At 38.7% G+C, this 23712-nt stretch overlaps 6 protein-coding genes across 6 annotated transcripts; 4 read left to right on the top strand and 2 right to left on the bottom strand.

Moving 5' to 3' along the window:
- The first annotated feature begins 586 nt into the window (after positions 1-586).
- Positions 587-1413, top strand: LOC121787826 (glutathione S-transferase T3-like). Its single transcript, XM_042186670.1, has 2 exons — positions 587-1086; positions 1404-1413. Exons 1-2 carry the CDS (start codon positions 587-589, stop codon positions 1411-1413), a joined length of 510 nt encoding a protein of 169 aa, XP_042042604.1.
- Positions 1414-2475: 1062 nt separating this feature from the next.
- Positions 2476-3747, top strand: LOC121787825 (histidine-rich glycoprotein-like). Its single transcript, XM_042186669.1, has one exon. It carries the CDS (start codon positions 2476-2478, stop codon positions 3745-3747), a length of 1272 nt encoding a protein of 423 aa, XP_042042603.1.
- A 3807-nt stretch (positions 3748-7554) lies between these two features.
- On the top strand, positions 7555-8385 carry LOC121787824 (cyclin-dependent kinase 11-like). The gene has a single exon (XM_042186668.1). It carries the CDS (start codon positions 7555-7557, stop codon positions 8383-8385), a length of 831 nt encoding a protein of 276 aa, XP_042042602.1.
- A 2566-nt stretch (positions 8386-10951) lies between these two features.
- On the bottom strand, positions 10952-13510 carry LOC121787954 (phospholipase A2-alpha-like). Its single transcript, XM_042186797.1, has 4 exons — positions 13227-13510; positions 13044-13086; positions 12827-12952; positions 10952-11272 (listed from the first exon to the last, which is right to left on the bottom strand). The coding sequence occupies exons 1-4, from the start codon at positions 13356-13358 to the stop codon at positions 11097-11099; spliced, it is 477 nt and encodes a 158-aa protein (XP_042042731.1). The 5' UTR covers positions 13359-13510; the 3' UTR covers positions 10952-11096.
- Positions 13511-14905: 1395 nt separating this feature from the next.
- On the top strand, positions 14906-15289 carry LOC121787823. The gene has a single exon (XM_042186667.1). It carries the CDS (start codon positions 14906-14908, stop codon positions 15287-15289), a length of 384 nt encoding a protein of 127 aa, XP_042042601.1.
- Positions 15290-16026: 737 nt separating this feature from the next.
- LOC121787822 (cytochrome P450 71A9-like) lies at positions 16027-18557 on the bottom strand. The gene is made up of 3 exons (XM_042186665.1): positions 18141-18557; positions 17281-17724; positions 16027-16647 (listed from the first exon to the last, which is right to left on the bottom strand). Exons 1-3 carry the CDS (start codon positions 18555-18557, stop codon positions 16027-16029), a joined length of 1482 nt encoding a protein of 493 aa, XP_042042599.1.
- Positions 18558-23712: the final 5155 nt, after the last annotated feature.

Here is a 23712-nt window from a genome sequence, read left to right as displayed (position 1 = left end):
ACAACCATTCCCCACTTATTTTTACCATTTCCACAACAATCATTCAACATCTCAGCTCTCTAAAAAATGCACCGAGGAGACGACGAATCACCCGACTCTCAGGAATCGGGATATGGCAGCAATCCGTCAAACCAGTCGGCTAATCCTTTCCATGCAGCTGGATTTGGCGGATATGCAGGTCAGGGGTCGGGATTTGGCGGATATGCGACTCCGTCCCAGACATGGAATTGGAATCAATCTCCCCCACCGTGGGCATCGAGTCCACCCATTCATCCATCTCAGTCGTGGAGGTCTTCTCCAACTCCCCCATCTTTACAGCGGAATCTGAGTCGTTCCGCTTTTGGAGATTACAGACCCACCTTCGACACGCTTCACCAGACGCGACCGGGTTCCCCTTTCCAGGCCAGCCAATCTCCCATCACCGAAGCAGATCACGATGCATTTGAAACTATGATGGGCCTGCTGAGTTCCGGCATCCCAGAGACACCGGCAGCACGGGTGGAAACGCCCGTTCCGACCCGAGCAGGTAGCGGCAGTTCAAGGGGTGGAGGCCGTAGGGGAGGAGGCGGCAGTCGGGGCTCCGGCCATGGCGGTGGTCGCAACGGCGAGTGGCGAGGGCAGTGGCACTGGCGGTAGCGGTGGATCTGGTTCTGGGTCCAACAGGGGGAAGCTATACACCAAGGACGAGAGCGTTGCCGTGGCGAAGGCTTGGGATGCAATCACTTCGGACCCAGTGGTTGGCAACGATCAGCACGAGGGGAGCTTTTGGAGGCGCGTAACTGATGCATACGAGGAGCTCAAACCCGAAGGCGCCGAGAGTCGCGACCCCGAACAGATACGGAAAAAGTGGAGTAGGATTCTCCGGGCTACCAAGCGGTTCGCGTCGATATACGAGAACAACCTTCGTCACGCTGAGAGTGGCCGCAGCGCAGCTGATGTTAAGGTCCTGTCTGAGGGCCAATTCCACACGGAGGGCTGGCCGAAGTTCCAGTCGTGGGAGGAGTATCTTGTTCTCGCGGATTGCCCGAAATTCCGGTCGATCGTGGCGCTCGAGACAGGAGGAGCGCCTGGGCCAAAGCGCACAAGGCAAAACATTACCGGCGACTACAGCAGTGGAAGCGGCTCGCACGAGTTCGAGCAGTCCAACGAACAAGTCGAAGAGCCAGCCGCCACTCACACTAGGCGCCGACGGCCCATGGGACAACAGGCCTCTATCCGCAGTGCACGAGGGGGTAGAGGTGCCTCCCGCCTCTCGGCAGGCGCGTCCGAGGCGCGCTTCCCCCAGTCCGGATCAGTCCGACCGTCCAATGTGCAACCCTATGTGCAACCCCACGAGGTATTGGCCAATACCATAGACGTGACGTTGATGCAACAACTGCAAGACGCACTGCGGTCGTACGCAGGGGAAACTGACCCGTACGTCAGGAACGCCTACAAGAGGCTCATCAATCGGCTTGAGACTCGACTGGGGTTGGTTGATAATGCGCCTAGGGATACCGCGGCCGGCAGCAGCGAGAGAGGAGGAGGAGAAGACGAAGAAGAGGAAGACGAGGAAGCCGACTCCGACACCGAGTAGACGGTGGCGGAGTTTTGTAGTTGTATTTTATTTTAATTATTCGTTGTATAATTTTACCACCTTCCAATACAACGAATATTCGGCCCTAATTACCTCGTTTTCTATTTATTTTACACTGCAATTATTTAAATTACACTTCATTAAAATAAAAAATATTTTAAAATGAAAATTGATTATAAAATTTGGGGGCTATTGGAGGTGTCCACTATAGTGGCGGAAATAGAATTTTGGGGCTATGGACAAAAATCCGGGGCTATGGACAAAAAACTGGGGCGGGGCTATTGGGCGTGTCCACCTTATAGTGGACACCCTTATTACCTACATCAAATTAATCATTAATATTATTAAATGGAATGTTATCTGATTTATGAATACCAAAAATGAAAAAAGTGGACGAATAACAAAAACCGTTATGCCAAATTGAATGGAATTAAAGCCATCAAAATAAAATAAGAAATCAATTAATTTTATCTTTTTTATATAGATCTAAATAATTATGTTCCATCACCAAATTGAATGTTTTCAATTATAATATAATAAGAAAATAAATTTTTTTTTTGGGAAATTTAATTGATGTCAGCCATTAAATGATAATAATAGAATATCATATCATTGACCATTAAACTTACTTGACAAAGTACAATAAACTAAATAATAGACGTTATGTATTCTTTTCTAAATAAGTCGAGATCTTATTGCCGGCAATCCAAATATGTTAATCGCATTTTATATTTAGAAATTAAAATAAAAAATATCATTGTATGAGTCAAAATTTCCAAAGACGGAAAGTATCTAAAGTAAAGAGGCAATAATAGGGGAAATATAAGACATTAACTCTTATATAAAGCAGTGCATGTATTACTAATTTCCCAAGCAACACTGCAAATTAACAAATTAAAATGTCAAATGTCTATGGTCTCGTGTTGTTTCTTGGGCTCTTGGCTATCACCAATACCCCTTCCCTCGCTCGTGAACTAGAAGGTGACGTGATGTGGAATATTGATTCACAAATTAAACGTCACCACCACCATCATGCTCCCTCTCTTCACCACGAACATGAGCATACTTGCCCTCCTTCCCACCAACACCACGCTCTATCTCCTCATGATGATGCTCCAAAATATCATGGTCATGCTCCTGCCCCTGCTCCCCATCACGCTCAGTCTCCAAAACAGCAGGGTCATGCTTCTGCCTCTGCTCCTCAACATGCTCATTCTCCAAAAGGTCATGGTCATGCTCCCACCCCTGCACATTCTCCAAAACATCAAGACCATGCTCCTGTCCCTGTGCCTCAGCATGTTCATTCTCCAAGACAGTGCGATCATGCTCATTCTCCAAAACATTATGGTCATGCTCTTGCCCCTGCTCCTCAACACGCTCAGTCTCCAAAACAGCAGGGTCATGCTCCTACCCCTGCTCATTCTCCAAAAGGCCATAGTCATGCTCCTACCCCTTCTCATTCTCCAAAACACCAAGATCATGCTCCTGTCCCTACTCCTCAGCATGTTCATTCTCCAAGACACTGTGATCACGCTCACTCTCCAAAACATCATGGTCATACTCCTGTCCCAGCTCCTCAACATGCTCAGTCTCCAAAACAGCAGGGTCATGCTCCTGTCCCTGCTCCTCAACATGCTCATTCACCAAAATATCATGGTCATGCTCCTGCCCCTGCTCCTGCTCCTAAACATGCTCATTCTCCAAAACAACATGGTCATGCTCCTGCCCTTGCTCCTCAGCATGTTCATTCTCCAAGACACTGTGGTCATGCTCATTCTCCAAAACATCATGGTCATGTTCCTGCCCCTACTCCTCAACAGGCTCATTCTCCAAAGTATCATGGTCATGCCCCTGCCCCTACTCCTCAACATGTTCATTCTCCAAGACACTGCGACCATGCTCATTCTCCAAAACATCGTGGCCCTGCTCCTGAACATGCTCATTCTTCAAAATACCATGGTCATGCTCCAGCTCCAGCTCCTGCTCCTCAACACGCTCATTCTCCAAAACAACATGATCATGATCCTAACACTGCTCCTCAACATGCTCATTCTCCAACACACTGTGGTCATGGTCATTCTTCAAAATATCATGGTCATGCTTCTATCAATGCTTCTCAACATACTCATTCTCCAAGGCACCATGGTCATGATCTTACTCCTCCTTCTTAACTCTATTAATGAAAATTCAAAAGCATAGTATCTACGAATAAAAATTTAGTTGATTATCATTGTAATAGCTTCAAATAAATAAAGGTTATTACTTTCTTATATGACGTAATACTTACTTTCTGATTAAGTGTTGAAGTTAGTTTGTGTCGAAGAGTTTTGTGAAATCAATTTGAATATTGTGGTAATTTATTTAGTTTGTGTTGCTGATTTTTATTTTTATAAAATTAATTGAATATTTTGACAAATAAATTGTAGGCTAACATATCAATAAATTAGTTAGCATCTCACAAATTTAGTAGGATAGCTGCTCATTTTTGTCTATTAACCAATAACAAAAAAAAAATCCTCGTTTGAGCTTATCTCGACACAAAACCTGCATTTTTTTATATTACTTTTTAAATCTTCTTGTATCTCACTTTTGTTATCAAACAAGCCCTTACCAAGCCGTGTCACTTAGATTACCACATTATCACATCATCTAAAGTTATAAACTAATGTAATATATGTAAAAACTAAATAATCACTTTGGAGATTATTGAAATCGTTTAATATTGTATTGACTGAAAAATTAATCCAATTCCAATATGGTAAGGACTTGGACCTAAAGCAATAATATTGTGTATTATGGTAAGTATAACTAAAATCTAATCAATTGAATTAGGAAATTATTGATTTTATTGAATATCCTACTACAATATGGTAACGACATGGAAATTATTCCCTGAATTAACACGATTGATTCTACAGCTATATATATGATAGCAATAACTAAAATCTAATCTCTTTATTAACATAGTTGATTATTCTTTTTCTCTCGGCCTTCACATATACTAGGTCTATTCTCGACTCCAAATTCTACCATTACAATTGAACACATAGCGATGGACGACGATGTGTTGCCAGAGATTCTGATGCATCTGCCGGTGCAGTGTCTGCTGAGATTCCGAGCTGTCTGCAAATTCTCTGCCTTTCCGAAATCTTCACACTCACAACAACAATTGCAACAAATCAGAAGACACTGTCTTTCTACACGTTATTTTCTCTTCGAGTACAACATAATAGGCGGTCATTAATCTCGAACCAGCTAGTTTTTATGGGCCAGTTAAGGGTCTAATCTGCATCAACCCCTCGTACCTCATGACGCCCATAGCTATATGCAACCCTTTTCTAGGCCTATTCAAGATTCTCCCGTCGGGAAACACCCGACCGGGTGAACCTACTGGACTTTTCCTCGAAATCTGTCTCGGCTCGTTTAATCTGTTTTCATCCGTTTCAACCTGTTTTCATCACAAAACTACGACAAAACTCATTGACTCACTAATTAGTGTATGTGTGGGAAAAAACTTATATTAAACACCTTGAATCATCAAAGTCACCATCTAATTACACACAAAACCATCTTAAACTATGAGTTTGTCAGTGCTCTTGCCAACGAGCACGAATGTGGGTCCGACCCCACTTTTTCTGTCTGCTCTTAGGCAAGAGCACAACACTCACATCAGTGCTCTTCCTCAAGGACGAGCACAAGGTCTCACCATTCTATTATTCAATTTAAATAAAAACATTTCCATAATATTAAAATTCATTAAAAAACCGAAATAATATTATAAATTATAAATAAAATAAAAATTACATTATTAAAATCCTAAAAATTAAAAATTACATAATTAAAATCCTAAAAATTAAAAATTACATAATTAAACTCCTACAAATTAAAAATTAAATAATTAAACTCCTAAAAATTAAAAATTACATAATTAAAGGCTAAAAATACCCCCGTGGAAGACTATTCATCCGATGGTACTACGCCCAATTGTTTTTGGAGACCCAATATCATGGACTCATGCAATCGAAGTTGCGGGGGATCATAATTGACCTATCGGCCATATTGAGTTGGGCCAAAATCCCCACAACGAGTTGGTGGGGGGTGGAGGTGGCGCATAGGGAACGGGAGCGGGTTCGGGAACCGCTCGGGCCGGCGTCGAGGCTACCCAAGTTAGCTCCGGCAAGTTGGCTAGCCACGTCTTCGGAGCCGGCGTCGGATAGGGGTACCAACCTTGACCTTTTGGAGAAGCCGCTAGAGGAGGATGTTACGCGTCTCTTGCCAAATGTTGAGGTACTTGAACGACTTGTAGTTCATGGATTGGTAGGTCGACAAGGCGGAACTGATGATGTCGACCTCGCTCCGGCCGCTCCCCGACCGACCGCTCTTCCTGGAGGTAATACCCCTGGAACTTTTCATTGTACCGGCGATAGATGCGCTACCAATAATGATCGCTGGATTGGTTCGTGCCAACCTCCAAATCTTCGGAGATTGACAATAACGCCTTGAACAATTGCTCCATCTCCGCCGGAGTGTGCGGTGTGCGGATACCGCGAGTAGGAGCAGTCGGAGTTTGGGAGGGGCCGCTCGACCTCGTTCTAGGCTCGGGTGTCCACCCGTATTGCCCTTCAGGGGAATCTTGGTCGTTGATCGGATAAGGCCGGTAGCCACCCGGAACTCCCGAACTTTAGGTTTGAGGAGGGGTCGAATATTCCGTTTCCGGACTAGGAAACGGTTGTGAACCGAACTAATCGGGGTTCCAACTGTGGGAGCCCAGGGGGTGATCGCCGTGGCCGGACATTGTGCTGTTTAAGAGTACGAGTGAATGAAAGATTGATGAGAATTGAGAATGGAAATGAGAGAATTTGGATGATAATTGTGTAATGTGGTGTGAATTTTTGGTGTGGAAGTTGGGGTATTTATAGATGAAAATGTGTATTTATGGGGGAAAAATTGAAAAATAAATTAAAAGTGGGTAGAAAACGGATATAATTTTTTGGGAAGTGGAAAAATATATTTTTTATTTTAAATCGGATTTTTTAATTAAAATCTGATTTTTTTAAAAAAATATAAATTGCCAACGGCTATGCCGTTGACCAATCACACGCTGCCACGTCGCCTGCTCGCTGGCACGAACGTGCTCGATGCATCGAGCAGCGCCGTGCTAGTGACAAGAGCGCAGCGGCGGACAACTCCTTAGCGACAAGAGCGCAGCGGCGGACAACTCCTTCGCGCTACTAGCACGGACGGACGGACGAGCTTGTGCTCGCCGTTGTGGATGCTCTTATATATCCTCATTTCATGATTAGAAGACTAAAAAGGGATACTAAGAGACTAATACAAAATGATATCAACACAAGGCCTAAAAAATCACTACAGATTCAACATTACAAAAGAAAAATAATTAGATATAGCTTTATTTAGTTAAATTCATAATTCAGTGACTAAAAAGTTTAATATTCAAGCAAATGTGGTCACGAATTCGTAAACTTCTGGTTTTCGAGTACTAATTATTATATCTAATTTTATTTGAAGTTATAATTTACCATTGAACTACACCAACAAAATTTATTTTAAGTTTATTGCGTTAAAAAAAATAAAAGCTTGGAACTTGGAAGCTACGCATAGATATAACAAAATAATAAGATAAATCTGATTCGTATTTTGGATCTCACATGATTTTAAGAAACATTCCTATTACACGTTTTGCTAATAAATGGTACTAGTACTACAATTATTTAGATTATAATTTTTTAAAAAGAGATTAAGAAAACTAATTAAAGGTAATATATAGTTATGGTATAGATACCAAAACGATGTATAAAAGTAAAAATTTAAAAAAAAAACTAAATTGCGGCGACATAGCAAATTGAGGTCTAGTAGGATTAGTATGGTGATCTATCTATATATATAAACCAATCACCAAACTCCATTAAACCACAAATTGTAACACAAATTTGTAGCTCTACTAAAAATCGGATATCATGCCGGAGTTCAGGGTTTCCGGCTACGAAATTCTCGAGGTGATCAACAAAGGATCCTTCGGAGTGGTGTACAAAGCCCGCGACGAAGCAACCAACGAGACGGTGGCGATCAAGGCCGCCCACGGCCTCCTCAGCGACTCCGCCCTGATGGAGATGGACGTCCTCGAGTCCCTCCCGCGCCACAAAAACATCGTCGGGCTCAAGAAAATCTTGGCCGACCGCGGCGCCCTCATCCTCGTGATGGAGTACGTAGAATCGGACCTCAAGACAGCGAGGGAAAAATTGCAAAACCCCTTCCCGCCAAAACTGATCAAAACCCTGATTTTCGAAATACTAAACGGCGTCGCTTTTCTCCACGACCAGGGCTTCGTGCATAGGGATCTCAAGCCGGCCAACATCCTCTTCGGGGGCAAGAATAGGGCCAAGATATGCGATTTTGGCCTCTCGGCCCGGCTTGAGTCCCTGTGGGGCGGTGGGGTCGGGACGATGTTTTACAAGGCTCCCGAGATTCTTGATGATTCGGACACGTATACGAGTGGGGTGGATGTGTGGTCCGTGGGATGCATGATGGCGGAGTTTGTGTTGGATAAACCCCTCTTTCGCGGGCGTTCGGATGATCATCAGCTTGAGTGCATACGTAGGTTGGTCTGGCCACAGACCAACCTAGTACGGATGTACATGTCCATGTCTGCCTCGTTATTAGGCGCGACGAGGCTCAGTGAATCGGGATTGGATCTGCTCGAGAAGTTTTTGGCGTTCGATCCGTCAGATAGGATATCAGCCAGAGACGCTCTCAAGCACCCATGGTTCGAGGAGGATTTTGAAGCTTGAAGATATTTTGCATGTTTTCGCTACTTACAATGTGTGGAGATATTATTCAACAACTACGCATAAATAAAACAAAGTGATTAGATAAATCTTATTCGTGACATGCGAATTTTTGTTGTGGTTGATACATAGAAACTCTGATAATTTGAAAGCAGACTGCTTGAGGGCAGAAACTTTGCTATGCTTGTGAATTTTGGAGTTTTATTATACAAATACTTTATGTATTTTGCATATAAAAAAGTCATGCACATATACACCTTTTCATGGGACAAAAATGAGAAGATGGTTTAGAAATCTATGAACTGTTAATACTGCATCAAATAGGTCATCCTTATTGCTGTAAAATTCTGCTTTCTTTAGATTTATTGGATTTTTAGTTACTTCCAAAATACTGGAAATCTGTAAGATATTACTAGTTTTCTAAAGAAACTGCATGCTTATGTGATCACACATGGAAAATCCTGCATAATGGATCAATACATTTAATCATTTACTTTTTCTCTTAGTTGTTTCTTATTGAAGGAGCATATGACTGCACTCATTTTTGTATGTGCATGCCTTAGGCTGTTAGAAATTGGTGGCTAAGTTTGGGGTGGCTCCTCCGACTTGTTGTTGAGAAGAAGCCGTGGAGATAATGTCGATTTTGTTCTATTTTAATTTAATTATTAACTTAATATTTATTTTTAAAAAATTTAACTTTCTAAATTATATATATACCTTACTTCAAAATTTATCAACTCTAATATCACTTTCTAATTTGTTGCAATAAAGCTTGATAATAAGTTGTTCAATGGAGTATATGGAATGGGAGTCAGAGACACAAAAATTAATTAGAACTGTAAATTCCATCTGTGTCAAGATTTCCATATCTAATTGCAGTTTATGCATTTGTGTGTGTGTTTTAAATTGAGCTATAAATAAGGTTCATTATTCACAATTTCATTTTTTTTTTAAATTATAAAGGGACGTTAAAAATGCTATTAAAGAAAAAACTTTTATAAGCAAATTTCATTGGCGGATAAATATATATTATGAAAAATCAATTTATTTCCAGTTTCTTACTTTTATCATGCTCCAATCTTCAATTCTTTTATATACTTTTATGTCATAAATATATGTTATCCAGGGGATCTGTTTTCATAGGGGGATGTGTATATGATAATTAGACAACAGTGAAGAGAGTGCACTGATCTGTTAAAGTAAATATAAAACGGTGTTCCTCTTAACTCCATGTGAAAGTTATCAATTACTATATTGCATCTATATATGATAATATAATGATTTAAATTTGTGAGGATATGATTTTTAATTAGAGTAATTAATTACAAATAAGACAACACATGGAACGCAACGCCATTGGCAACTTAATTGAAGTATTTTTTTAAATCCCGAGTACGTATATAATGCTCGGTGATATCAGTGAAAAACGATGCATTGCATATATTCCATGAATAATTTCACGAGTCTTTATTTTAATTTCGAGCACAATTATGGTGCTCACTAGTAGTAAAAATATTAAATGTTCACAATGCCTAGCTCGGTTAACTGTAGAACAATTTACATGTCCTTTTTTTACATCCCGAGCACATCTTTGGTGTTCGCCATTTTCCAAGCACATAAATTGTGCTCGCCATTGTTGATGACTGTAGAACAATTTACATGCTCGAGAACAATTGTGCTCGCCATTATGGTGCTCACTATTAGTAAAAATATTAAATGTTCACAATGCCTAGCTCGGTTAACTGTAGAACAATTTACATGTCCTTTTTTTATACATCCCGAGCACATCTTTGGTGTTCGCCATTTTCCAAGCACATAAATTGTGCTCGCCATTGTTGATGACTGTAGAACAATTTACATGCTCGAGAACAATTGTGCTCGCCATTATGGTGCTCACTATTAGTTAAAATATTAAATGTTCACAATGCCTAGCTCGGTTAACTGTAGAACAATTTACATGTCCTTTTTTATACATCCCGAGCACATCTTTGGTGTTCGCCATTTTCCAAGCACATAAATTGTGCTCGCCATTGTTGATGACTGTTGATTAATTTTTTTAATCCCGAGCACAATTATGGTGGTCGAAAATTTGCGGACTTGCGAGCACAAATATGGTGCTCGCTATTATTTAAATTATAAATATTACAATGCCTAGCTCGGTTAATTGTTGAATAATTTACATGTCTTTTTTTATATATCCCGAGCATGTCTTTGGTGTTCGCCATTGTTGATGGATTGTTGTTAATTAACAAACAATGATTGTTGAATAATTTCAAAAGTACATTTTTAATTCCGAGCACAATTATGGTGGTCGGAAATTCAAACACATATATGGTGCTCGTTATTAGTAAAAATATTAAATGTTCACAATACCTAGCCATTTCACAGGTGCTTTTTTTATATATCCCGAGTACCGCCATTTTCCGAGCACATAAATGGTGCTTGCCATTGTTGATAGATTGCAGGCCGAGAACGTTGACCGTGCTCAGAATTGCTCGTAGTTAACACATCCGTTTTTGAAAGTGCTTATTTGAAGAGTATTGTTTTTAATTTAGATAAAAAGGCTAAATAACAAACTCCAACAAACTAATTAAACAAGAAGCCAATCTTATCCTTACACAAACAAACATACATAGGAAATATTCATAGGCTAAAATTGAAAAATGGGATCGAAATTTGTTACACAAGAATAACGTTGTTATTGTTGTTGTTATTTAAGGTTTACCAAAAACTCTTCCGGCAACGATAGCAGCTTTCATGGCATTGTTAATGGATTTGACAACATCATCAACATCACAAGTGTTGCCTTTGAATGAAGGTGCTCTCGATTTCTTGAATGAATCCACACATTTCAGGAATTCTTTGTTGCATTGTTGGCTCAAGTAATCGTCTGCACCCACAAATCATTATGGAGTACTATCATCATAAAAATTACAAGGATAATCATAATTTTTCATCCAAAATAAAAATATAAATAGGCATAGAGAGGTCTGTCACGATTTTTTTTAAAAAATTATCGATATATTATGAAAAGTCTTCGAATTTTGTGTGAAACCAAAACTCTAGTAATCTATACTCTGAATTAAACCACAAATCATACCATAACAATAATGTGTTAAAGTAACGTGTTGCCCGCGGGGGCAGCGCAGTTAGTTCTAGAGTGACAAATTCGCAAGAAGTAATGTGTTTCAAATAAAACTTGACTGAATATATGGTAGTAATATGCCACATATTAGTTATATGTCACTTTTTTTGTACCAAGAAACTATTGAGCTTTTTATGATACTCCCTCCTTCCCTGAAATTTTGTCACATTTTTCCATTTCCGTCCGTCTCACAAAATTTGTCACATTTCACTTTTTATTATTTTGGTAATGGACCTCACATTCCACTAACTTATTCTCACTCACATTTTATTATAAAACTAATACATTAAAAGTAAGATCCACATCCTACTAACATTTTCAACTCATTTTCCATTGCATTTCTTAAAATCCGTGTCCGGTCAAACTGTGACAAAATTTGAGGGACAGAGGGAGTATTATTTTTTTTCTTAATTTGTGAAATTTTGCTCTAAGAGATCATATTAAACAACTTAATATTCTCTTTGAAAGGGTTGGAACTAGAAATTCAGTTTGCAATTTGCAACTTGCAAAAAAATCAAAATCACAATGTCAAAGACAAAAATTAAAGTGCATGTTTACGTGGCATCGATAGCCTGTTTTTTTTTGTCGTATAACAAATTCATCTTATTCTATTTGTAACCCTTTACGTGTTATCTATACCACGTGTCAAAAATTATTATGGCATTTGTTTGGACTTAAAAAAAATAGCAATTGTCATTTAGGTGTAAGATAATTGACAACTATTATTAGACTATTAGTAACATCTATTGTTTTTTTCCATAATATTCAATATTTAAATAAAATCCAAACTAATAATGTACACATAAGCTCCCTTATTTCAGCACTTATCATGTGCCACTCTACCAAAATCACCCAAAAATACTCTACAAAAATCACCCAAAAATACGAGGTACATGTGTATTCCTTCTTCACTCATGTTTTATGGAGTAATTAATTATTACATATAATTGACCAAAATATCTAAATCTTCTTCTTTTTCAATTTTGACATGCACACATTTAAAAATTGCATAAGACTCGAACCTAAAACTTTTGACACTGAGCAATAATGACTCTACAACTAAGCGGGTAGGCTAATTCACACACACTTAATTCTTCTTTATAAGTTATAACTAGTTTTAGCAAGAATAAAACCGTTTGGTGGGGATGAAGTAAACACCACTTAATTAAGGTGAGAGGCCACCATCAACACCACAGTCAATTTTTGGACATAAAATACTTCTACCCACTATGATTAATTGAAATAATCAATCTTTAATTAATTTATTGAGCAAATAATTGAGAAAATTGAAGAACTTACTTCCCATCTTTGAAATGCATTGATCATGATGCATACAACAAGTGTCCAATCGATCACATGGCTTCTCTCCTGGGCATCCAGTGTATAAAAGCCCACAATATTTCCCATATCGTAAAAATGGAGCAGCTGAAATTACCAATTTTTTTTTTAAAAAAATGTGACTATAAGAATCGAGATAATAGGAAATTTAATTATACATCGAAAAAGAAAAAATTACCGTCACAAAACATTGATTCACATGTTTTGCTGCACTCTTTGAACTGCAATAGGTAAATTAATTTACAAATTAAGAGAAATTATAGACATATGTGTAATGAATTGGACCATGGATGTGTACTAATTTCGTTATCGATATATTTCATCGGGTGTAGCATCTAGTTAACGAGGGGAAGCGACTTACCAAGCTGAGACCGGGATTTGCTTGAAGGCCGATGTTGAGAGAATGAACTTGAACAGTGTAGAGAGATGAGATGAGAAGAGAAGCAATCAAGAAAATTAGTGATTGAGCTGATGGCTGTGGTGAATAAGCCATTGGAAATAGATTAGAACAAAGTGGGAAAATGGAAGCCTAAATTTCCTCAAAACCTTTGATTTTTATTGATATAAAGATGTAAGTTGGGAGAGAGAGAGAGAGAATTGTGTGTATTGTTGTGGTTGTACAGAGGTTTGTCCTCTTTGTATAACCCGTGACTGGTTTTTTTGTTTTGTAGTTTCACATTTCTCACAAAAGGGAATAGTATTTAACTTTTTCATCAACTTGAATAATTTATTCAGGCTATTTGATATTGAGATTTAAATAATGGAATGGAGGGGCTGATTTTGGCCACTTCAATGAGGAAGGTGCAATTTTTAATTTTCTTAAAATTTCATCTCTCCCAAAAATAATCTTAGTATAAACATTTAGGATAAATATTATTAAAAAATAGAGGAGAAATAATTATAATAGTACCAAATTTGTAATTATGGGTTATCCGTTTCATTCGACCCATTTTTAGAAGTATACAAATAGCTTTCAAACTCTCTATTACGGAGTAAATCATAATTTCACTATAACTTACAATTATATCAAGAGTAATTCTTGAGAAAAATCAGTCTTCAGATATTCAGTCTTCAATATGCAGATTAAGAAAAATCAATAAAATTAATCACATTAATGGACACAACGTTCATTTCAAGTCTACCTAAATGATATTATTTGTATAACTGGCCTACGAGGTTGTGAAATTCGACTCCATGTCATCTCCAATTTCACCGAAATATTTAGTCTCGTGTAACAATTCTGAATTGTTGTAAATTTAGTGTTTCATTTTGCATGATTTGAAAGACGTCTAATTGGCCAAAAAAACAACTAAAATTATACTCCTAATTTAAATGCCAGTTACTACGTGTCAAACGCTATGGTCATGTTAATATATCACAAATTAAAATTCTTTAAATAAAACAAATCTTTAAATAAAATCCATGATTTTAGAAATAGTTAACCCAATTGTAAACGGCGAACGTGTCTTTTTTTCCACAATTTAAGAATGCAGTACAAACTTTGTTCCTGCCAATTAAATATCTAAGTTAGTTGCTGAATCACAAAATGTTGTTTAGTCAATAATGGATTCACTATTTTTGTGGAAAATTGAATGAGTATAGGTGTGAATAAAAAATAAATTGATATTTAAATAATTACTTTTAATCGCATAAGTTAGTTTGTGATTTACTCATATCCCGGTAAATTAAATCAGTTACACATCCATCCACAACATTCCACAACCCAAAAATATTATTGACTGACCAAAATTTATCGCAACTGAACTGTTCAACTCTCAAATATTATCCAAATACTCTTATCCACAAAAAAAATGAAAACCTTAACTAAAATCACAACTCACAAACAAAAAACACATAAATCAATCATATAATACAAACATCATTCATTACCAATTTTAGTTAATCGGGTCCGAAAACATTTCTATAGTATTTAGATAAAAATGTGGTTAAATTAATTAACCACTCTCCTTATATATTGACACTCTCATTTTCATTCTCGATCTCAAAACTCTCTTCTCCTTGTCTCTAATGGCGTAAGTGATGAAGAAATTAAAGAAGAGGGTGATGAAGCCAATCAAACGCCTCAAGAAAATCTTCAACCGCTGGAAATCGAAGCGCGTTTACTACTCCTCCGAGAGTAGCATATCGGCCACTTCCTTGCTCGGGATCAACGTGGGGCCCGAGCGTCGCAACATGAACATCCCGTACGGGTACCTCGCCCTCCCGGTGTTCCAGGCGCTCATCGAGCTAGCCAACGGGATGTTCGGCCACACGAACCCTCAGGCCTATACGCTCCCTTGCGAATCCATCCTCGTCTCCAACATCCTCACCCTCCTCAACCGGGACGAGGAAAGGTTTCGCGACTACAGCCTCGATGATTTCATCGACCACTGCTTCGAGTCGCCAAATTGGCCACACGTTTAGAGAAGGATCAAACCTCAACAAGCATTTTTTTTAATTTGAATTATTTTTTATTTTTCAAAATTTTTTTTTTAGTTTGCTTGATGAGATTCCTATTTTGTTCTTGGGGATTAATGTTTTGAAATTTGCTTTAATGTTTGATTTTGATTATGAGTAAAATCATGCCATTTGTTCGGTTTTTTTGTTGGAATTCTCTTATGTTTCGGAACAAGGAAAGCATAATGTTTTATGCTTTCGTGTTTATCGTGGATTATATGAAAAATTATTTTAGGATAGGATCGGTACAAAGAATTGAATAATTGGAATTATAATTTTATGGAACAGAATTTAAAGGAATTATATTATAATTTAATCACAAATCCTTAATTTGATAAAAATGATATAATTGAGATGATATAAATTTGAAACAATTGTGCAGTATGTGTGCACAATGTGTGTATGTAGAGAGTTTGTGTTGTGTGCATTGCGTGTGTTTGTGAAGGTAGTGTTTGAAGGTGATCGATTTTATAATTATTTAAAATTCAATTATCAATTTATATGGAATTCAAATTGTGGAATTGGAAAGAATTGTAATTCAATTCTAAATATGTATTTTAAATATTGGATTGGAAATTGAAACCTCTAATTTCAATTTCACATGCTCAATTCCGTGATACCGAACTAGGCTTAATTCGGTCTAGTCCCTCACTAAGACAAGATACAACTTAAATGCCCATATATAAATCAATCATCTAAAACTTTTATGATTGATGTATGTATCTATGCATAGGCACCAAGCAAAGTGGATGTTTCTTATGCATAGTAATACCAGGCAAAACCTCCGTATCAATATCCTCTTTTGTCATTCCGGCCGGCAGTTCCCAGTCGAACGAGTGAACAAGGTTCGCAAGCGCGAGCTCCACCGTTACAAGCCCCATCGCTATCCCGGGGCACCCCCTCCTGCCCGAGCCGAAGGGGATCGCCTCAAAATCTGTTCCAATGATGTCAATTGGAGAATCCAAGAACCTCTCGGGCACAAACTCATCGGGATTCTCCCACGTGTCGGGATCTCTTGCGATCGCCCATGCGTTTACGATGACCAGTGTCTTGGCCGGGATGGTATACCCGTTTATGTTGCAATCAGACATGGATTGTCTAGGGAGTAGGAGTGGTGCTGGTGGGAACAATCTCAATGTCTCCTTTATTACTGCCTTGAGATAAGGTAGTTTTGGGAGATCTTCCTCGTTTACTTGTCTTCTGTTGCTGACTAAATCTCTAATTTCTTTTTGTAGTTTGTTCATTGTTGATGTGTTCTTGATCAAGGCTGTCATGGCCCATATTATTGTTGCTGCACTTGTGTCTGTTCCAGCCACAAATATATCCTAGAAAACGAGAGTGAGTCAACAAAGTAAATATGAAAATGTAACAATCACCAACAATTCTTTGATGATGGATAAATATAAGGATTTTGACGATAGAGCCTAATAGGAAAAAAAAAACTGCATCCACCACTACAACTATGAAGGAGGTCGACAAAGAAATTGTTAGAGGGCGTTATGATTCGAACCAATTCTAATTTGGAATAAGGGAAAATCGTGACAAATAAAAAAATATTAGAAAAGTTAACAAAATACCCTTGTTTTCACCAAAAAATTTAGATGGCCTGTGGATATGTATCACTTGAACATTCAATTTTTTTTATTTCCAAAAATTCTCATTTTTCAGTTATTTGTATATCAAATACATTTCACTCTATCAATTTAAATGTAGCCAGATTGATATTCTCTGAATATGGAAAAATCATCATATTAGATCATATAAGTACATTCGTCCAAAGTGCCATTGTAATGAAATTGAGTATTTTTTTTATTTCAGATTTCTTAATAATTTATTTTTGTACTTATGTCAATTATTTAACTACAATCATTAAATTAGACTATAGTACTGTATTACTTTTTTAACTAAAGAGCTGAAAGAAACCTCAAAAAATAGAAATAATGTAAGTTGTAACTAACCATGAGTATTGCCTTGATATTATCCCATGTCAGAGCCACCGAGCTAGAATTTTCCTCTTTCATCTGGATCAAAATATCAAGAATATTCGAGTTTATCGACTTAGACCTACTCTGATTCACACGCTCTTGAATCAGTTCCTCAAAAAATCCATCCATGTCTTTAAAAATCCGATCAAGTCTCCCAATCAACCCGGACACTCTATCCACCCAACCAAACCAAGGCAAATAATCCGAAATAAAAAATTCACCCATCATAGCCTCGGATTCAATCAAAAGCTTATCAAACCTTATCGTCCTCGGTTCCTCCTTCCCAAACGCGACCCTACATATCAACGCGTTCGTCAGACCCAACACCACCGCGCTTAGATCGACAACCCGACCGCAGCCAAGGCTTTGGGTCATCCGAAGAACCTCCTCCTCGCGCACCGGCCTGAATGACTGGACCTGTTAATAATGCGGATTTCACTATCCATTGAAGATTTAATTATTTTCTTTTATCTTTGTCTCTCCTACTACTTAGCATTAATCTTCTACTTACTACTCTCTTGGTACCATAAAATTTGTCATATTTTGACCTGGCATGGATTATAAGAAATGCAACTGAAAATGCGTTGAAAAAGTTAATCAAACGTAAGTTTTATTTTTATAATGTAAATAAAAATATGTTACTGGAACGTGGGTCCATTATAAAAAATATAAAAGTGAAATATAACAAATTTTATGTGATGGACGGAAATGAAAATAAGTGACAAACTTTCTAGGACGAATGAAGTAAAACCATGTTTAAATATAAACGATTGACTCCCTCTTATATGTCATTCCACACTTTCACGTGGAAACGATGTGAGATTCGTATGAACCTGCTTGTTGCTGAGGAGATGGACGACGCAGATCTTCCTCATCTCCCGCCACGAGTGGCCGTAGGGGGCGAAGGAGATGTCGGAGCGGTTGTAGGACAGCTTGTGCTGGCCAAGGAGCTTCGGGCGGCTGCAGAAGACGAGGTCGTGGGTTTTCATGACTTGCTCTGCGGCCCGAGGGGACGAAACGACGACCACGTGCACGCTGCCGAGCTTGAGGGACATGAGGGGGCTGTGGGAGCGGGAGAGTCGCCATAGAGAGATGTGGGGCTTGGAGGTGTCGAGGGAGAGGAGGTTGCCGATGAACGGGAGGCCGAGGGGGCCGGGCGGCGATCGGGAATCTCGTAGAGCTTTTCTTGTTTGGAGGAGGAGGAGGATTGAAGGAGGGAGGAATAGTAGCAAGATAACAACAGTGATCATTTTTTTTAGATGTGTGTGTGTTTGTTAATGGTAGAAAGATCAGGAAAGTTTATGTTATATGAGCAATTTAATTTGAAGATTGTCATCTTGTGGGGTATGGCATGAATTGTGGTGGATGTATACGACCCCGGTAGACTCTAGAGAAAAATTGTCAGGTATAACTTTCGTTTGAATAATATAAATAATTAACCATGGAGAATATAAAATAAAATGTGCAAGAAATTGTGTAACAATGTATTTTAATACGGCTCTAACTTGACTAGAAAATGATGCGCGACTAGCTGGTAAGACATTGTTCATCCATTAACAGGTATGGGGTTCAAATCATCACGGGATAGATGAGGAACTATTATTATAGCAACTATTAGGATTTAGAAAACATTTGAGAGAGAGAAACGAGAAGTTTGTGAGAAGTTAATGAGTAATGTATTTCTGCTTCTTATTTGAATCTATGCTATATATGAATTCAGGATACTAGTTGGTTCAACTCTCTTATAAGACTCGAAAAACAACTGTCTAGTAAAATCCGAGAAGATTACAATACATCAATGATATATCCTAGTACTAGATAAAAAAAATACTTCCTCCATCCCCCAAATTTTGTCATAATTTGATCGGCACTGAGTTTTAAAAAATGTAATGGAAAATGAGTTGAAAAAGTTGGTAGGATGTAGCTCCTACTTTTAAAGTATTAGTTTTATAATAAAATGTGAGTGAGAATACGTTAGTGGAATATGAGGTCCATTACCAAAATTGATAAAAACTGAAATGTGATAAATTTTGGACGATAATTTTCGAATCGGTAAGGCTTCGTAATCTGTGCCAAGTTGGCGTGTCTTTCATTGGGCTAGACCCATTTCACATAAATTTGTAGTCACCGAGTTGTAGTATTAATAGGATGATAATCATCTATATAAAAGTTAAAACATGCTTTTGAATCCCAGATAACTAGCCAAGGAGAATACTTGAATTAAGCTCAACAATTTGGTCTCTTGAGTGAAAAAAATTAAATAAACTGCAAAATCGACCTCATAAGAAGTTTCCATTACTCGGTCAACCTGATATACAAAATTGCATTGGATGGATCAAATAAAAAAGTCCGTAATAAAAATTAAAGATCAATCATCTTCGTATAAATTAACCATAATCATGGATAGATGCATTATGCCATTATCACAACAACTAAAACGAATTATCGTAAAACACATTATTCTAATAGAAGAAGAAGACTACTATTCCTACTACAACGGAAGATAGTAAATCAGATGATAACGATTCAAAACTATTACATACACATAAAATTAAATAAAATAATCTAACGGAAAAAAAAATTGAATATAATTTTAAGCAAATAGCATATCCTCCACATAACATATGGCTTTCTTAAATTGCAAACTATAATAATCACAAAAAGTCGCATGTGAAACGAGGGTACCTCGATCTTCAAAATATTGTGACCCTTTGCCGAGCCCAGACAGCTTGCGGATGAATCCGCGATAACGATAATCATACACGAACACGCCACTGTAAAGCTCGAGAATAACACGACCAGATGGAGGCATCCATGGATGTCTACTTATATCATATAAGGTAATGACTTCCAAATTCACAACCATCATACGATTCCAGCTCAATTCCCTTCCTTCGCATCTCGACTCATAAATCGTCACAAACTTATCTGATAAAAAAAGTAGATAATTCAGTAGACGAATCAAAGCGCTAGAACGAGTGCTCGTCTTTTGCAAAAATAGTAGTGGGGACATAATCCTAACTATAATCCAGCGGCAACCTGATTGTTTGAAACACTTCATTTTTCATGTCAAAGCTAACTATCCTCGAGGTCGCCATATCTCCTCCCATGAATTGCGTGAATTCATGCGCCAGTGCGTAAAGTGGACATTCTTGGAAAACGACTTTATGGATCTCAAGAGAGGTCAATACGTCGCCGTTCATTATTGCTATAGAATTTTTCAAAGAGGAGAATGGAACATATATATAAAGGATATTTTTCCTTAACGAAAAGGGTTGAATATGTAAATAGCAACGTATATTTTTCCTTAACGAGAAAGGGTTGAATATGTATATGACTGCAAATTTCATTGTTTCCTAATATTACACAATATTACATGGAACGATTCTTGTTTCCTTCTTTAGATTAGCAATAACTTTTCCAGTTTTCGTAATTTACCAACATAGAAATTTTATTTTATTTTATTAAAACATGAAGAATCAAATACAGAATCGACGCGAGATTCACGAACAAATGTGGGACGATATTATTACGAATACAAAGCAAACGAAGGCGATTACAACACACTATCACTTAGCTCGCTACTCAATCGGAGAAAACAACTCGATTGTGGATCACTCACCTAGCTAGCTCAAGAATCACAAAGTGTATTCACTTCTCTATCTAGTTTCTTGAATCACACGAATATATGGAGAAAAACAAGATGTGAAACTGAAAACTGAAAAACTAATCGTTGTAACTGAACGAGTTGTTCAAATACAACGGTTGGTAGCCGAGCTTAATCGAGCTCGGTGTTGGAGAAGGTTAATCGAGTTCGGTGTTAGCCGAGCTTAATCGAGTTCGGTGTTAGCCGAGCTTAATCGAGTTCGGTGTTAGCCGAGCTTAATCGAGTTCGACCCTCAATAATGACTTGGGCCGATGGTTGGTCCAGCCACACCAAAACCCAACAAATCTCCACCTTGGCTGCATCCACCATCCGGCCAGCCAAAACTCCACCTTCACCAAAATTCCCTCATCTTCTTGCAGTCAAGTTAACCAAGTCTAAACAATGCTCGAACTTAGCACTTGGTAGGGGTTTAGTCATCATGTCAGCTGCATTTTCAGAGGTGTGGACCTTCTTGACTGCCACCACGCCTTTGCTTATCTCATCTCTTACAAAATGAAGTTTGATGTCGATGTGCTTACTTTTCTCATGGAAAGTCTGGTGCTTGGCCAAGCTAATGGCGCTGTTGCTGTCACACAAGATAGTTACAGCCTCTTGCACCACACCAAAATCCCCCAATATTCCCTTTAGCCATTTAGCTTCTTTAACCGCTTCTGCTAAGGATATATACTCTGCCTCCGTTGTAGAGAGCGCAACCACAGATTGGAGATTAGACTTCCAACTGATTGCTGTACCAAAGAGCTTGAAGATATAGGCAGATTGGGATTTTCTGCTATCAATATTTGCAGCATAGTCTGCATCACAGTAGCCTATGAGCTCATCCTCACCGTCTGCTGTGCAGAACAACAATCCCAAATCTTGTGTGCCCACCAAATACTTCATTATCCACTTCAAAGCTTGCCAATGTGTGCTACCCGGGTCTGCCATGTATCTGCTGGTCAGGCTTATGGCATGTGACAGATCAGGCCGAGTACACAACATCATGTACATAATACTCCCAACAATACTTGCATAAGGCACCTTAGACATCAACTTCCTTTCCTGATCATTAGCTGGTTTCTGACTGACAGAGAGCTTGAAGTGTGGACTTGTTGGAGTTGATACCTTTCTAGAGTCAATCATCTGAAATTTGATTAACATCTTCTTGATGTAGCTATGCTGCATCAACCATAACTTCCTAGCAGCTCTCTCTCTTATGATATCCATGCCAAGAATTCTCTTTGCATTTCCCAAGTCCTTCATTTCAAAAGCTTCTTCCAAATCCTCCTTCACTTGCTTCACATCTGCCTTACTAGGGCCTGCCACAAGCATATCATCCACATAAAGTAACAAGTAAGCAACAGCTTTACCTCCCTTGTACCTTATGTAAACACAGCTATCAAAGGCAGATTTCTTGAAGCCAAGTCTCTCCATCTGTCTGTCAAAAGTCAGGTACCACTGCCGGCTGCTTTGTTTCAGTCCATAGAGGCTTCTCTTCAAACAACAGACCTTATCCTCATCTCCCGGCCTTATGAATCCTTGTGGCTGCTCCATATAGATTGTCTCCTCCAACTCACCATGCAAAAAAGCTGTTTTTACATCAAGTTGTTGCAATTCCCAATCTCTCCGAGCCACAATTGCCAAGAGTATCCTTATTGAGCTGTGTTTCACCACAGGAGAGAAGACCTCGGTGTAATCTATCCCCTCCTCCTGTGTGAAACCCCTTGCAACCAAGCGAGCCTTGTATCTGATACTATCATTCTCAGAGGCCTCCACCTTTTTCTTGTAAATCCATTTGCAAGAGATAGGTCTTTGTTGAATCTGTGATCTGAGAACTAGGATCCAAGTTTTGTTTTTGATGAGAGAGTCTATCTCATCCTTCATAGCCATTTTCCATTTCTCTTTGTCTTTGCTGCCAATAGCTTCCTTATAGGTGCTTGGTTCTGAGATCTCCAACTCCTCTGCAACACACAAGGCATAGTATACAAAATCTGCATCTCTGAACCTTGCTGGTGGTCTGATTTCCCTTCTGGTTCTGTCTCTGGCCAGAGCATATTGCTGAACTTGTGGCTCTGGATCAGAGACATCTGGAGTATTATCAGTAGGCTGCTCATTCTCCTCATCTGAGGACATCATTGGCTCTTGGAAATCAGCAGCATCTGAGGCTCTATGTTCTGGTTCAAGTTGATCAAAACTGACCCCAGCAGGTTCTGGAGTTGTCACTGTCTGCAGAGTAGGCTTGAATGGCATAATTGACTCATCAAAAATGACATCTCGACTGATGATGACTTTTTGATTCCCTTCTTCTGTGCACCAAAGTCTATATGCCTTAGCACCATCTTGGTAGCCAAGGAAAATGCATTTTAGTGCTCTAGGTTCTAGCTTTCCTTGCCTTGTGTGAGCAAAGGCTCTACAACCAAAAATCCTAAGCTTCTCATAACCTCCTAGGCTTCCATACCATCTGCCATCTGGAGTATCAAAACCAATGGCTGAGCATGGACATTTATTGATCAATTTGGCTGCTGTGGAGACAGCTTCTGCCCAGAATTTCTTAGGCACTCCAGATTCAAAAATCATGCATCTTACTCTCTCAAGGAGAGTCCTATTCATTCTCTCCGCGGTTCCATTTTGTTGTGGATTCCCCGGAGCTGTCCTATGCCTCTTCACTCCCCTTTGCACACAGAAGTTATCAAATTCCCTTGATAGGAACTCAAGCCCGTTGTCTGTCCTCAGACACTTCAAGCCATGCCCTTTCTCAACTT

Source organism: Salvia splendens, chromosome 22 (assembly GCF_004379255.2).
Source record: "Salvia splendens isolate huo1 chromosome 22, SspV2, whole genome shotgun sequence".
NCBI lineage: Eukaryota > Viridiplantae > Streptophyta > Magnoliopsida > Lamiales > Lamiaceae > Salvia > Salvia splendens.
The sequence above is the reverse complement of the archived record's forward strand: the minus strand, read 5'-3'. Positions and strand labels throughout refer to the sequence as shown.

Bases quoted from the DNA above. Each gene is read 5' to 3' on its own strand.
- LOC121787826 (XM_042186670.1), top strand. From the start codon at position 587: ATGGCGGTGGTCGCAACGGCGAGTGGCGAGGGCAGTGGCACTGGCGGT.
- LOC121787825 (XM_042186669.1), top strand. From the start codon at position 2,476: ATGTCAAATGTCTATGGTCTCGTGTTGTTTCTTGGGCTCTTGGCTATC.
- LOC121787824 (XM_042186668.1), top strand. From the start codon at position 7,555: ATGCCGGAGTTCAGGGTTTCCGGCTACGAAATTCTCGAGGTGATCAAC.
- LOC121787954 (XM_042186797.1), bottom strand. From the start codon at position 13,358: ATGGCTTATTCACCACAGCCATCAGCTCAATCACTAATTTTCTTGATT. The intron at 13,087-13,226 runs GTAAGTCGCTTC...TACCTATTGCAG, and splicing joins CAAATCCCGGTCTCAGCTTG to TTCAAAGAGTGCAGCAAAAC. The intron at 11,273-12,826 runs GTAAGTTCTTCA...TTGTGGGTGCAG, and splicing joins ATGCATTTCAAAGATGGGAA to ACGATTACTTGAGCCAACAA.
- LOC121787823 (XM_042186667.1), top strand. From the start codon at position 14,906: ATGAAGAAATTAAAGAAGAGGGTGATGAAGCCAATCAAACGCCTCAAG.
- LOC121787822 (XM_042186665.1), bottom strand. From the start codon at position 18,557: ATGATCACTGTTGTTATCTTGCTACTATTCCTCCCTCCTTCAATCCTC. The intron at 17,725-18,140 runs GTTCATACGAAT...CATTATTAACAG, and splicing joins ATCTCCTCAGCAACAAGCAG to GTCCAGTCATTCAGGCCGGT. The intron at 16,648-17,280 runs GTTAGTTACAAC...CTCGTTTTCTAG, and splicing joins ATATCAAGGCAATACTCATG to GATATATTTGTGGCTGGAAC.